The 14,852-nt window shown below is 39.6% G+C and overlaps 1 protein-coding gene across 1 annotated transcript in view; it reads right to left on the reverse strand.

The window, feature by feature from the left end:
* Nucleotides 1-14,852, reverse strand: part of NBAS (NBAS subunit of NRZ tethering complex) — a 322,484-nt gene that overhangs the window by 19,517 nt on the left and 288,115 nt on the right. Inside the window, exons 48-49 of the mRNA XM_055327484.1 lie at nucleotides 14,593-14,788; nucleotides 1,506-1,645 (exon numbers count right to left, since the gene is read on the reverse strand). Of these exons, the coding sequence (XP_055183459.1) occupies nucleotides 1,506-1,645; nucleotides 14,593-14,788 (336 nt within the window). The remainder of the gene's footprint in view (nucleotides 1-1,505; nucleotides 1,646-14,592; nucleotides 14,789-14,852) is intronic.

A 14,852-nucleotide genomic window follows, 5' to 3' on the forward strand; every position in this document is an offset into this window, starting at 1 on the left:
ATCTACAATGCAACCCTAATCATTTGCTTAAAAAGCAAAGTACTCCCGACAACCTAATTAGTGGGTCCCGCATCTACTGTACATTATTATCACGAATAGGAGCTGGGTAGAAACCGATTTCCAGGCCCCACAGAGAGATCTAGACTCAGCAAGCCAAGTATGGGATATTGCTTTTAATAAGCGCCCATATGACCCAAGGCAGCTCTGCCAAGACAGCGGGGCCCAAACAGCAATGCTGCTTCAATGCAGTGTCACATCATGGAAAACTGAAGGCTATGATGGAGAGCCTGTACTGCAGGGCTTCAAATAGTGCAGGCAAGAATGTAATCTTAAAAGCTACATATCTGCATGGCATCTATGCTACAAATGAAAGTGATCTAAGACACTTGGGTGGACCCAAAACAAAAACTCCTTGGTTTGCTTCAGAAATTCCTAAAGGTTTCATCCTAGGGTTAAGGTATAGAGTCTTCATTAGATGTTCTCTAGAAGTCCTTTCTACACTGCTCATAGAATAATTTATCTTCAGGAAGAGCTCCTCCTTTAACTTCTGAGGCACAGAGATGTGCACTGGCCTAGGCAGCGTTGGCGGCTGAGCACGGCAGTATGAGATGGGTCATGGAGCAAGCAGGCATTTGGAACAGGGGCACGGGTGCTCCAATTTACTGCCAACAAGGAGCAGCAGTTCATGACAGATAGCATATGTGCTCAGAGGAAAGCTGGCCACCTCTTCCAAAGGAATCCTTGGCTGACAGCACAGGGATGGCCTGACCACTGCATGCAGCCACGAGTGGCAGCTGTGAGCTCAGCACGACATGGAGGGTGCACGGGCTGTGAAGGTGGCCAGTCGCTGGCGAGAGCCCTGCCTCCTCCACGTCCCAGCCATGTGTTGCTAGAAGTCCTTTACTTTTTGAGTTTCCATTCTCTGTTCTATAAAATTAGACAACACTGCCTTCTGGGTAGGTTTACTAAGTGAATTGATAATATATGTAAATTGCACATAATACTGCATGTCCTCAATAAATGGAAATTATCAATTTATTCCATATGGATTCTCAAGTTAGCGCTGCAAGCTGTGTTAAAAGAGACTCAAACATTTTCTGAAAATAACTGGAACGAAATTATTTTGTCGACATTATAAATCAGATGTTATTTTTTTTTTAAGATTTTATTTATTCATCTGAGAGCGAGGCAGAGTAAGAGAGAGAGAGAGAGAACATGAGCAGAGGGAGAGGGAGAAGCAAACTCCCTGCTGAGCACAGAGGCCACCCCGTGCCCCTAAATCAGACATTATTATTAAGCATGATCTGATATTTTCAGATAAAATATGTGTGTAGGAACAAGCAGAAATGGAAAGAAACTGCAATACTTCAAATAAACAATTTTTATTCCCTCTAAAGGCTAATGTTGATTTTTATATATTTCTTTTCATTGGCTCCTTCTGAAGGTACTGAATTTTTAAAACTAAAGAGCAGACAAAAGAAATCTAATTTGATGTTAACACTTACACGGAATCATGTCTCATAGGCGGCCAAGCTTGCAAGAGCAAAACCAAGTGCTGAAATTCTACCTCCTGGTGGCTGGACTCTAGAAGTTCCACAAAGAGAGAATAGCGGTTCTCTTCATTGTCAATGTCAGCTATGTCTACCTAGAAATGGAAATACACACTTGATGCTCATGGCAAAGGCTATTTAACTGGTCTATAGAAGAATTCAAATTTGAGGATTTTGATTAAACACTCTCCAAAATTTTTCCAATGTGTTGAGAGGTAAGATTCAACACTTCCACCCCTCTAAAAAAAAAAAAAAAAAAAAAAAACAAAAACAAAAAAAACAAAAAACTTCATAACCCCGAGGCCTTATTCAATATCAAACACTTGTTAAAAAAATTGTTTACAAAGAAGAAATCACAGGAATGTTCTTAATGCTCTTTATGAAAATAAATTCAAACAAGTAGAAGGTTGGCTTTTTAGTACATGTTATGTTAAAATACAGAATTATTGTATATGAAATCATAGTAGTTAATCATACTTTTCATTAGCCAAAGTTTTTGTTTAAATTATCCTAAATGCATTTCTACTTTTCATTTTAACATTAGTATTGCTAAGTCTTCATGTTGTCTAGAAAATTTCCCTACTTTGAAATTAAAGATTGATGAAAGCGCATTTTGTCATTGGATTTTAGTTATACATCAAAATAAAGTAAAATATCCTTTATTCACATCTCCATGTCTAACACAGAATAAGTTTTGATAAAAAACACTAATTCATCCGCCCATTGCATAACTGAATGGTACTTTCTTTACATCAAGGAAGACCTGAAAGAAATCACATCTCCGACATCTCTGTGGATGAAAATGTTTGCTATGTTAAGTTAGAAAGCAGTTTTAAATACAAAGGCAAGCCAACAGCTGGTTTTCCTGTTCCCTAGCCTCTCCTAACACAGATTCTCTACATTTGGGGCCCTAAGCCTCAGATGATGACAGACACCTTGAAAGGATAATGAATATGGATGGTTACCTATACATTTGTTAAAGTGTCTGTACAAATGCAGGTTTCCAAAGCATTTAATGGTCATTCTGGCTCCAATCCCAAGTAGCCACCTGAAAAAGTCATACCATGAAGTCTGTCTTTGCACAACAGTTGATATGCACCATGAAATGAGTGGTAATCCAAGTCCTGCTCACAAGGCAACCTGACAGATCCTTCAAAACCGGCTAGCCTGAAAGCCCCATGTCATTCTTCCATGGACTAATAACCCAAGAGCATCTTACAGTTTTTGAAATAATTTCAAAATCCAGGAAGAGTTCACCTCTGCAACCGTTTTGGTGGAGAACAGCACAGGTGTTATTAACCTCCCTTTACAGATGAGCAAACAGGCTTATCTGTCCTGGTAACATGGCCAGCAAGTGGCAGAGCCGATATGTAATTATAATCAGATCAGGATGCTCTGAAACTAGACAAACTCTGAATTATTTAAATAGGTGATCTAATTGGGAGTTTGGCAATATGTTCTTGCCTATTTATAAAGAAATGTTAAAAAAAAAAAAAAAAGCTCAAACTTAAGACATCCACCTGTTTTGACCTGACTCCTGCCTTCACCTCCTCTCCAGGCTCAGGTGCCCTGCGTCCATCGTGCATACTTCCACCTCAGGAACTTTGATCTGTTTTCTCTGCCAGGCACATTCTTTCTACAGATAGCTGTAGGGCTCGAATGCGCTTATTTCCTTCAAATTTCTCAAATGTCATCTCATCAGAGAATGTGCTGCATAACTGCCCACCTTGGGTTGCATTCCCCTACACCATCTGTCTCCTTCACACCTCGGTTTATTTCCCTTTTTAGCATTTACAAGTATGAGACATATTACATATGTATTTGCTTATTGTCTTTCTTCTTCCATAATAATGGAAGCTCCTTGAAAAGTTTTTTGTTCATTGGTTTATCCTTACTACATAAAATAATGCCTGACAGACAGTAGATGCACAGCACTTACAGAGTGTATGAACTGATGGACATACAAGTGAATAAATGAAGATAATCCACCATTTGTAAAATATTGTAGCATGGAACAGTGATATTAAATATTTGTGGAGTGGCCATAAAGTTTTGACTTTTTTTTATTGGAGATAGATGTGAGGCTTATAAAGAAGATGCGATCGAGAAGGAAATCACTAAAAAAGACCCCGAAGGAGGCCTGTTTATTGACATTATGTCTCAACCAATAATGCTTTGTGTGTAGCTGTGTGATTTCAGTACAGTCCCACTCTGTATCTCATTTCCCTCATCTGATATGTGGGATCCAAGAATCTCCAGAGTCTCAGAAGTTCTCAGGAGATGCCTGATGGTTTGCAGCAGGGAAAAAGGGTTGGAAAATGGTTGCTCTTTTCTGATTTAAAATCCAAGTTTTTATAGTTTTATTTGAAGAAAAGGCTTTGTGTTTTGAAAATATTTAAAAACAACTGAATGATAGGTCTGTAATGTTGCTAGCAGTGTCAATACTCTACTTGCTATAATTAACTCTTGCATAATTAATAACAAGTAGTTTCTCCTTTACATGGATTGTACTTATAACACATACCATGAAAAGGAAAAGATAAGGAAAAAAGTGATTGTTTTCAGTATCATTTGGATTTCTTTCTTTTCAAAAACTATAACAGCTTGTCAATTTTTAGGACATGAAACGTATCCTAAGGGAGAGAAAGATCTTTAAAAAAACTATAAATTAAACCTTTATATGTTTGTTTTTAAATTATTGTGCCAATAATAGCTTCCATTTTTAAAATGTGTTTAGCAATAAGTTTCTTTGTATAACACCTTCTTCATATATACACAGACTTTTTTTTTCAGATTTTATTTATTTATTCATGAGAGTCACAGAGAGACAGGCAGCGACATAGGCAGAGGGAGAAGCAGGCTCCCTGTGGGGAATCCGATGCGGGACTCGATCCCAGGACCCCGGGATCATGACTTGAGCCAAATGCAGAGCCTCCACCATGGAGCCACAGACTTTTAAAAGTGTATCTTTATCAGGAAATATTTTCTTCTGAAACTTCATTAACCATTTCAAGTATTATAAAACTTACTTTTTAGACTACTGACCTCATATTTAAAATAGAAATGTGAAAAATATAGCAATTTAAACAATTATCCATTTTGGGTAGGCACACCTGTACACTCCCTCTCCATCTAAAGGGTTTCAAATGTTTAAGTTGTTCAGCTCTTAAGAAAACAATTTTAAATTCTCTACCAATATAGCTGTAGAAGCCTCACCTTACATTAAGAGGAGAAAAATGGACCTGAAAATGGACTTGAGTATGTGTTTTTTAACACATGAGACAGAATATACTTTGCTGGATAATCATTATATACTTTGATATACAAGTGCTAATTTAGGATTTGTGTCTACATATTAAAATATCTAAATTTATCTAAATTCACCAAGATAACATAAGCTCATCCTGTTCAACGTATTCTAAAAGGTTTTAAGAATAAAATTAGAGGGTGCCTGGGTGGCTCAGTGGTTGAGTGCCTGTCTTGGGCTCAGTTGTGATCCTGGGGTCCTGGAATCGAGTCCCGCATCAGGTTCCCTGCAGGGAGTCTGCTTCTCCCTCTGCCTATATCTCTACCTCTCGCCCTGTGTCACTCATGAATAAATAAATAAAATCTTTAATAAATAATTAAATAATAAAATCAGGTAACCAAGACTCAAAATGAATTTTTGCATGAAGATAAACATGCAAAGGACTTCCAGCCTGAACAAAATGGCTCTGACCCTATTTTTCCCTACTCCTCCCTACTAAGCACAACCATAAACTTTGGAACTAATGAAAGAGACAACCAAAGAACTCTTAAAGGTTGAAAAAAAAAAAAAAACCTAACTAGCTCGGGGCCCCAAGAGTGCAGGAACAACATATGCACAGTGTCTGGTATCCCCTCATACAATAGAAGGATCCTGAGACTCAGCATGTTCTGACTTCCGACTGAAAAATACAAGACAACCCAGGTAAGGTCATCTCTCATCAGAGTTCCAGAAGGAAGGGAGAAAGAAGGTGGAGTTTAGAGAGTATTTTAGGAAATAAGATTTCAAAGCTTACCAAAATTGGTAGAAGATATTAATCTACAGATTCAAGAAGCTGAGCTAACCCCAAACAGGGTAAGCCCAAAGAAATCTATGCCCAGAAACATCATAATTAAACTCTTGAAAACTAAATTTAGACACAGAAAAAAAAAATCTTGAAAGCGGCCAGAGAGAACAATACATTACTTATAGAGAGAAGAAAAATTTTAATAACAGGGCATTGCTTATCTGAAACTACAAAGGCCAGAAAGAAGTGGCACAATATTTTTCAAGTGTTAAAAGAACTGTCAACTATAAATTCCATATACAGTAAAACTATCCTTTAGAAAAAAAAGGGTAAATGAAACATTCTCAGGTAAGGAAAACCGAAAGAATCTGTCATTAACAGATTTAATCTGTCATTTAAGTCTTTATCATCTTAAAGACTGGCTAAAGAAACTTCTTCAAACAGAAAGGACATGCATTTTGGCCCGATATATTTTCATATCACAACTAGTAATGCTACTCATTCATGGCTACAAAAATTAATCTAAAGTTGAAGAAAATCGCAATGTTATAAATCTGACAAATTATCTGAAAACAATTAAAGAGGAAAAGTATTGTTTTGAGTCAATAAAAGCAAAAGCAACAGGTCTGAGAGGCCTACAGAAGTTGTGGTGGAAGCATCAGATCAGTATTAATACCATGGGAAATTAAGTTCCCTAAAATATCTGAAAACAAGGTGCTGGCTGAACATGAATGCAGACCTAGGAAAGAATCAGATTCTCTTTTCCAGAAAGTGCACAGTTCATATTAAAATATGCACTGCCAGCATCTATATATGCTTCAGGCAACTGTGAGGAGTACAGAGAACTAACCTATGTGCCTAAACAGCTACATGATGAAATGACCAGAGAACATATTTTAGCTTTGAGGAAGAACAAACTATCGGTGGCTGGCAAAAGCTTCAACACACCTCACTAAGGAGACTGTAAAGTAATGATAAAAAGCCATTTGATTAAGGGACGCCTGAGTGGCTCAGTGGTTGAGCATCTGCCTTTAGCTCAGGGAGTGATCTTAGGGTCCTGGGATCGAGTCCCGCATCCGGCTCCCCACAGGGAGCCTGCTTCTCTCTCTCTCTGCCTATGTCCTTGCCTCTCTCTGTGTGTCTATCATGAATACATAAAATCTTTTAAAAAAAAACCATTTGATTAAATATTCAGCTTTCAAAATAATGCTGATAAAATCAAAGTAACATGAAAGACATTATACTTTGGAGACATTACTGGACCTTTCTGAGGCTTAACTGCCTCTTCTGTAAGACAAAGATAACACATATCACACGATAGTTGTGATTATTAAATAAGACAATGTGAATAAGATAGCCCGCAAAGTGACTGGCACATGGTAGGGACGTAATAAATGATGGGTATTTTTATGTTACAGCTACATATAAAAAGCAGAAAGCTGGATGTGTATTGTGATTTCTTCTAGTAAGAATTAGGTCTATAGATTAGACAAGGCAGAAAAAGAACACAAAACAATGGCTGTTTTAGGATAATGGAATCATGGGTTAATGTTCATCTCTTTTAAAAATCTCACTTATTTGTACAACACACGATTTGGAATGGCTCCATGGCATGCCTTCTAGAGATGAGTGAAAATAATTAGCAATTTCTCCCAAGTTTTTCTTCTACGTTTTGTTTGATTCTACCCTTTTCTCCAGTGAAAGAGAATATACGCCTCTCCCCCCCCCAGGGAGTGGGGGAGGGAGTAAAAATGTCCAATATTTTACAGGTACCCTACAAGTTAGGGACGATTCCACCCAGACACCTCTAACTAATGTCATAGGATTTTAAAGGGCAATATTCAAATGTGACTTGAACATAAAGATATCTCTCTCTCGTCTCTGAAAGCAATGCTTCTGTCCTCATTGAATTAGGGGACTTCGGCCCTTGGTACAAGTTAATCTGTCAAGTAGCTGCAGCCTCCTTATCAGACAGAGTCACTGTCCTTGAAGAAATGGACTGAGTCACCTATTCCCAGATGAAAACAGCTTTAACCTGAAATTTCTCTGTGGCCCGCTGAGAGTGAACAGGGCTCCCTGAAACTGAGGCGCCCTCCTGAAATCCCAGAGGCACTGGCGACGTGGCTTATTTTCCCTTCAGGTATTTGTGTATATGAAATAGGTATCAGTGCACATAAACATACTTCACGAGTAGAAAACAATTACCATCATGCAGAGGATTACTCTTGATGTAGTAAAATTAATCACCATATTTCTACCTTCCACAGGAGCTGATCAGTGGCTATACTGCCTCTATGATTTAGGCAATTTTGGGGGTAAATCTGAAATTCCCTCCAAACAAAAAGTGGAAAGAAATAAAGAGAGGAAGTCATCCCCAGCTACCCCATATTCTCACCACTCGCCAACATCCAAATGCTGGAATGTTTCCTGCCTCTTCTCCCGTCGTACTGCAACTTTTCTAATTCTTAAAAGGAATGAGACAGCACTGCTATAGGAGAGGTTAGGAGTGTGACCAGTGTGGTTGCTGAGGTTCTCGGGCCTGCGCGCGTGAGGCCTTGGATGTGACCATCCCGCCACAAAAAAAGCCCCCGTGGGTCCTGGGCTGACTTGACCCCGGGAGGAGTGTGCCCTGGGATGGAGGAAGCAGTCCTGCCCAGTGACGTGTACTAAACCCAGGCGTGTGTCCAAGGAGGCGGTCGCTGTGACCTAGGACAAATACAAGGCTATGAAGAAGTGAAGGGGTAAGCAGAGCCTCCCTATCTCACCACACAGCCCCCACTCCCCAAATGCGTTGTTTAGATTTTAAACACAGCCCTGAACTTAGTGTCTTCCTCCACAAAACTGGTTTGTCCTCTGCTCTTTCCTGGTGCCGCTTCGTCCTTAGCGACTTGAGCAAACATCAGAGGGACACTGGCTGTGCTTCTTGTCCCCCCACATCTAAGCAGTCCCCGGGGCCCCTGGTAATAACCTCTTCAGCATTCTTTACCCTCCTCTATCTTCACAGCTGGTACCAGCTTCAGGGCCAAGTTCGGGGAACTTGACTGCTGCCTCTGTCCCCTGCCCGGTACCTCTCCTGCCCACTGTCCAGGCAGAGGTCAGAGGGGTTCTCCTAAAACACACGTCTGATCATGCAGCTTCTCAGGCATCCCCCTTCCTTGTGGGCTTAGCACCGTCAAAGTGAAACCTGAGCAGGACGGCAGAAGGGGTCTGACCCGCTTCTTTCTAGTTTCATCTCTTGCGTTCACTCCAGACACCCAGCTGTGAACTTAGTTCAAGACTCCCCTCCTCGGGGATCCCTGGGTGACTCAGCGGTTTAGCGCCTGACTTCAGCCCAGGGCGTGATCCTAGAGTCCCAGGATCGAGTCCCACGTTGGGCTCCCTGCATGGAGCCTGCTCTCCCTCTGCCTGTGTCTCTGCTTCTGTCTCTGTGTCTCTCATGAATAAATAAATAAAATCTTAAAAAAAAAAAAAAAAAAAAAAGACTTCCCTCCTCAGAGCAGGTTTTCCTGGAGGCAGTGGCTACATACCCTCCCTGGAACCCAATGCATTGTGCAGACATCTGCCTTAGCTTCTTCAGTCTTTGGGGAATTTGCTTCTTTGAGTATGTATCTACGTGCTCCACTGGATCAGAGTCCCCACACCAACAGAGCCCATCTGCCTGGACCAGAGTTGGAGATTTACATGTATTATCCCATCACAAGAGAGTTAGTAACATCTCCAGGGTCACGGAGCAAATGAGCGGTAACACTGGGATCTGAATGTAGTTCTGTGTGAAGAGCCCAAACACTCTACTGCTAATTGCCTGGTCTCTTTGTCTATCCCTAGAGTATAACACAGTGAATGGTGCATAATCTGTGCTTGAAGAATCTTCAATGAATATTTCACATACAACAGTTATCAGGCACAGCTTTTTTCAGAATGTTCTGATTGAGCAGCAGTGAACACACACAGTGTTCTGTATACAGACAGTGAAAAATGCTAAGAGATGAAGCAATGCTTTCTGTTTTCTCAATCAAACTCCTCATTCCTCATGCCTAGTCATATTCAATCCAGGCAAAGTCACAGCAGAAAGAAGAGAAGATGAGCAGAGCATGCTTTATGTAGTCTAGCGCCACCCAAACGTTAGTGCTGAGTATCTTTCCCTGGCAGATGGAAAGAAGTGCGGTATAGAGCCAGGAACACAGACTTTGAGATCAGACATTACTGGGTTTGAACTCCAGTACTATCGTTCACAAGCTGGGTGACCTTACTAGGCTATGTGACTTCATCTCAAACAGAGAATGGGAACGACTTTGCAAGGCTGTCCGAAGCATTACAAGTAGTGATGTGCACTTAATATGCATTTCGCAGTCCCTTCTTCTTCCCTCAATGATAACCATGACAAGAGAGAAAATCTTTAAAGGAAAAAACCCCTTATTCATAAAGGGAGGCCTTCCAAGGTTTCCAAGTATTTGTAGAACCCAGTAACACGTATGCTCTCTTAACTTTAATCATCTTAGGATGCTCCATTAGAGCATTATCAAAATCAAGCTCCATTAGAACATTTCAGATCTCTTGCTTACGTCCAGACAAAAATGTTTATACTGGCTGGTCAGAAATCACTCTCAACAAAGTACAGCAAGTTAGTATAGAATAGTATCAATCTAAAAGCACCAGGCCACTCTGTAAGGGAACCTTTCCGTTATTCCAAGCAAATCATTTTGCTTGCATTTAAGAGAGAAGCAGCATGGTCTAACCCTTATGGCAAGAGGAATGGATTGAAACTCAGGGGTCCTGGCCTTGCCATTTTAAAGGTGACCTTAGTAAGTTTTTTTAAAAATTAATATTCATTTATTCAACAAATATTTACTGTCTGTAAGATCCCTTTTCTTGTGACATTTATATTCTAATGGAGGAAGAAAGACATCATATAATGGACAGGAAGAGAGAAGTTTAGCAATAGTGAGGATACAAGAAAACTATAAAGAGGGTCTGATATAGACTGTGACTAGGGGCCTACTTTAGGATGCAGTCATTTTAGAAATGGTGACATTTAAACTAAAATTAGAGAAAGTAACTTCTTTCTGGACATCATGTCCTTTTCTATAAAATGTGACTATGGAACAAACTGGCATGCTTTTGAAAGTTTCCTCTGGTTCCAGGAATTGGTTTCCATAGCTATTAAAGATATATTACATGTATGGATAATTTATATTTGTGGGATATATGTGTGTGGGCACATATATTTTTAACATTAAATATTATCCTATACTTGATTAAGAAATCATTTATGGCAGTGAGTCTTAGCTTTGAAGACATTTAAGGTAAAAATAAATTCTTTGTTAAGAAACTAAATCTAAGTTGGCATACCAAATTTAGGTTGATGTACTAAACTAAACCTGTTCTTCTGTTCACTGAGGTCTGATAAAGTGTGTATTTTATTAATGTTCTGGTAAATGAAGCCAGACTGGCCCCTGATCAGAAGAGTTAAAATGTCCTTGCATGTTTCAAAGTAGGCAAAATGCATGAATTTGTAAGATTATAACTTTTCTTAAACTGGGGTGCCTGTCTGGGTGGCTCAGTTGGTTAAGAGTCCAACTCTTGATCTCAACTCAGGTCTTGATCTCAGGGTAAGTCTGAGCCATGCGTGGGCTCCATACTGGGCGTGGAGTCTACTTAAAAAAAGTTCTCTTAAATTAATTTTTTCTGGTGATCACTTACAACCACAAATCCAGACAGAATGAAATTTAAAGTGTGCAACTCTAAACCACATGTCCTTTTATATAAGAGGAGGAAAAACAATAAAGCGAAGGGGTATGTGATTTTTTGAGGAAACATCAGTATTTTGGCCCATATTTTTCATGCACCAGTTGACTAGAAAATTACAAAACCTGAAAAACTCAGATAAATTGTATCAAGGGAATGAATACCATACATTCATCCCTTCTCCCTCTCCCCCCATAGCTCATCTCCCTCCCTTCTCTCCTGTCCTCCATGCCAGGGTACTTTTCTGGAATGGGCAGAAAGGCCTCTCAAGCTGTTGAAAAATGAGGGCCTCTGAATTTTTAATTCTGTTAACTAATCATGAGAAAACTAGAATAGAAACTGCTGTCTCTCTGAGAACCAGTGAGGTAGCAGGCTCCACAGATTCTGTGTTTAATTTTGCAGAAGCTGGCTGGTTTCCCAGCAACACACTGATTTGTGGGGCCACTACTTTGGGCACCTCGAGGATAATTAAATATTAAGTCCCTCTTTGATGTATGCAAAGTCTGCCTAAGAGGATTACCAGCCACAGCAAAGGTAGCAGTCCTACATTTTCTGGTAATTGAACATTGCAATATCATTATCTATTCTTATCTTTGCTCTGTAAGAATCTGTCTCTACCCTTAATATTACCTTTGAGAATGAAGAAAGGGATAGGGAACAAAGAACATGTGAGCCGGTGCAATCAACATTTCGGGGTCTTCTAGGTGTTTTGGATAGAGATGATGAAGACCTCAGTGTATGTGGGAAGAAATGACAATGAGCTCTATCTCCTCCAGTTCTGGAATCTTCTCTGAGGCAATAAAGCAACAGAGGAGGAAGGGTGGCCAAGACCTATGCTTACAAAGGATTTGTCCATCAGGCCTTGATCTTTCTAATGCTCCAGTGAAAGGTAACACAGGTTTTTAAAAACAATAATGGAGAGACCTCAAACATAAACTCTGGGCACCATTCTGTAACATTCTAGAAGTTGCTGCTATTTCTGCTGTAAGCCACACGTTTTCTGTGTTCATTTTCCATGTAGCAAACAGTTATTTACAATTACAGGCAGAGTTTCCTGACCAAAGTCACTTGCTCTCTGAAACAGATTTGAATCAGCAATGCCAGGCTGACACAGAATACTTGCTTTTGACGGGAGGAGGAGACACTCACGGACTTAATTTATTTGGGAAGAAGACTACAGATGAATGGCAATAATTAAGCCACAGGGTAGTTTCTGTATTTCTACTACCGAATCTACACACAGACTTTGAAGGAGAAAAGCCAGGCTGTGCTCAGTGAAACAGTCCAGTCAGTTCAGAAAAGTACATGGGAAAGGAATCTTAACAAAGGCTAAGCTCCCTTAGATCATATTTTTTGAAAATGTTTCACTATGAAGAAATTAAAATCTCAGAAGTATCTAGAAATCACTGGAATCCTATAAAAGTTGAAACATGTTCTTTGGGTATATGGAAAGCTAAGGAAAGCTTAAAAGAAGAAATAGTGGTTATACTCCTTCTATTGCTGAGGCATTTTGCTCCCAATATCAAAATGCCTGTTCTACTCTCTAAATATGACAAAGAAGATGGATGTTTTCCCCTTTCCCTGGTCTCCACGTTGTTTTGTAATATTGTTGGTATATGAATCTGACAGGACATGAAGTGAGGCTCCAAACAGAAACTGGCCTCGTTGTCCCACCAGGCTCTGGCCATTAAGGAAGAGGAAACCGAGCAAGGTTGAGAACTTGTAACCTGGAGGTTCCGTCAGAACAGCACCTAGTGGTAGGGATGTTCGTTTATTTTGGAATGAGTCATAATCCAAGATTCCACATGGCAAAAATAACACAACCTAATTCTGAGCTTTCCTCTGAGATACTATATGAACCTTCCTGTCAGCATTCCTCTAAGATGGACTACACCAGAGACCTGGAATATTTCTATTGTCTATTGCATTTGTGTTCACAGACTGTTCTTTAAAAAGACTGTTAGTAACTTCTTAATGTAATTCAAGGCAGAATGTTGAGACTAAATATGTTGGCAAGGTCATGGGGCTTCAGAAAGAGTATTATTCAGATAACAGTGACTTTTCATACAATCCATTTCAGCAATTTGGCCAGATTAGAGAATCTCTGGTAAGTCCATCTTTTCTGCATCTCAAATTCTCTAACTCCAAAGAATAGATAATAGTATTTACCCCTTTCTCTCACATAGGGTAATAAGAATATACAAGATAATAATTATGAAGATGTTCTGAGATGAGTCTCAAGATATTCTTAATACTGGATTCATTAAAAAAAAGAAATTTATAGTTCTTTCAATGTAGTAATAAGGACATAAATATTAATTATAAAGCAAAGCTTTAAAATTAGAAGGTAAATTAAGGTGTAGTCAGACTTCCAGGAAACTCTTGCAGAGTAGATTATGTGGGAAGTCTTATTTTACTGGCATATGGCCTACTCTACAGGCTAATGCACTTGACTGAGATTACTGATCCTTACATCCTATGTCTTTAGGATGCATCAATTTAGAGTTCGAGCCAAACTTCAATGGGCACCATATTTCTTTGATTTAGGAATCAGAATTCCCATTTATTCAATCAACAAGTATTTGAGCTCAGAGTACGTACATAACACACTTAGGGGAATTCAAAAGACACATCCTCCAGGACTTCTGAGTTTCTACAGTAGTGGGGAGACAAGACTTTAATAGTAATGATAATGATAATGATACATAATTAAAGCTCAAATGTGTGGAATTCAAAGTTGAGTTTGAAATGGACATGGAAGGTTCCAGAGAGATGACGGACTGAGTGAGTCTTGAAGGATGGGATAGAGAAACAGATCCTGTGTGTGTGCTACATCATCGATCTAGATACAGAAGTGAGAGGAGGGCACCTGTCTGCCTGGGAAGAGTATGAAAAAAATGAATTAACTAAACAGCATACTGAATTTCCATTTCCATCCGCATTTCTCCAGGGACAGAGAGAGCTGCGATAATTAACTGATACTGTGAAGAATCCGGACTATATCCTATGAAGAGAAAAATGATACACACATGTGAGGGGAATGAGATATAACCTCCAGTGCACATACACATTCAAACATATGGACAAATCCGAAGCAATTCTGTTGTACATATTTAACTACTAAACAGCTGGACTGAAGAACATAGTGGAAAGCTTGCATTACCAAGCTGATTATTCACTGGAGGGTAGTTTAAAGTAATAAGGAAATAACCTCCAATTATTTTTAATAGGGAAAATATTCAGTAACCGGTCGGATGCTCCCTTACCTGTCTCTGGGGCCAAGTGGCTTTGAGAATGGCTTCTGTTCTAAAGAACACAAGGAGCTTGCCATCCTCTTCCGTCAGGTTAAATGACTGTCCCAAAATCTGCAGCACCTGAATTCGGGGTGTCACGGGCCAGGAGTCATCAGCACAGAAAGGGCGCAGCCACTCTAGCAGGTCCTCAGAGGAAACCAGCTCTTCTCTGAAGGGCAAGATCAAAGGTTAAATAAATAGGAACTTATTTTTTTTTTTTAATTTCAGTAATC

The sequence above is a fragment of the Nyctereutes procyonoides genome, unplaced genomic scaffold (genome assembly GCF_905146905.1).
Source record: "Nyctereutes procyonoides isolate TBG_1078 unplaced genomic scaffold, NYPRO_anot_genome, whole genome shotgun sequence".
In the NCBI taxonomy this organism is placed as follows: domain Eukaryota; kingdom Metazoa; phylum Chordata; class Mammalia; order Carnivora; family Canidae; genus Nyctereutes; species Nyctereutes procyonoides.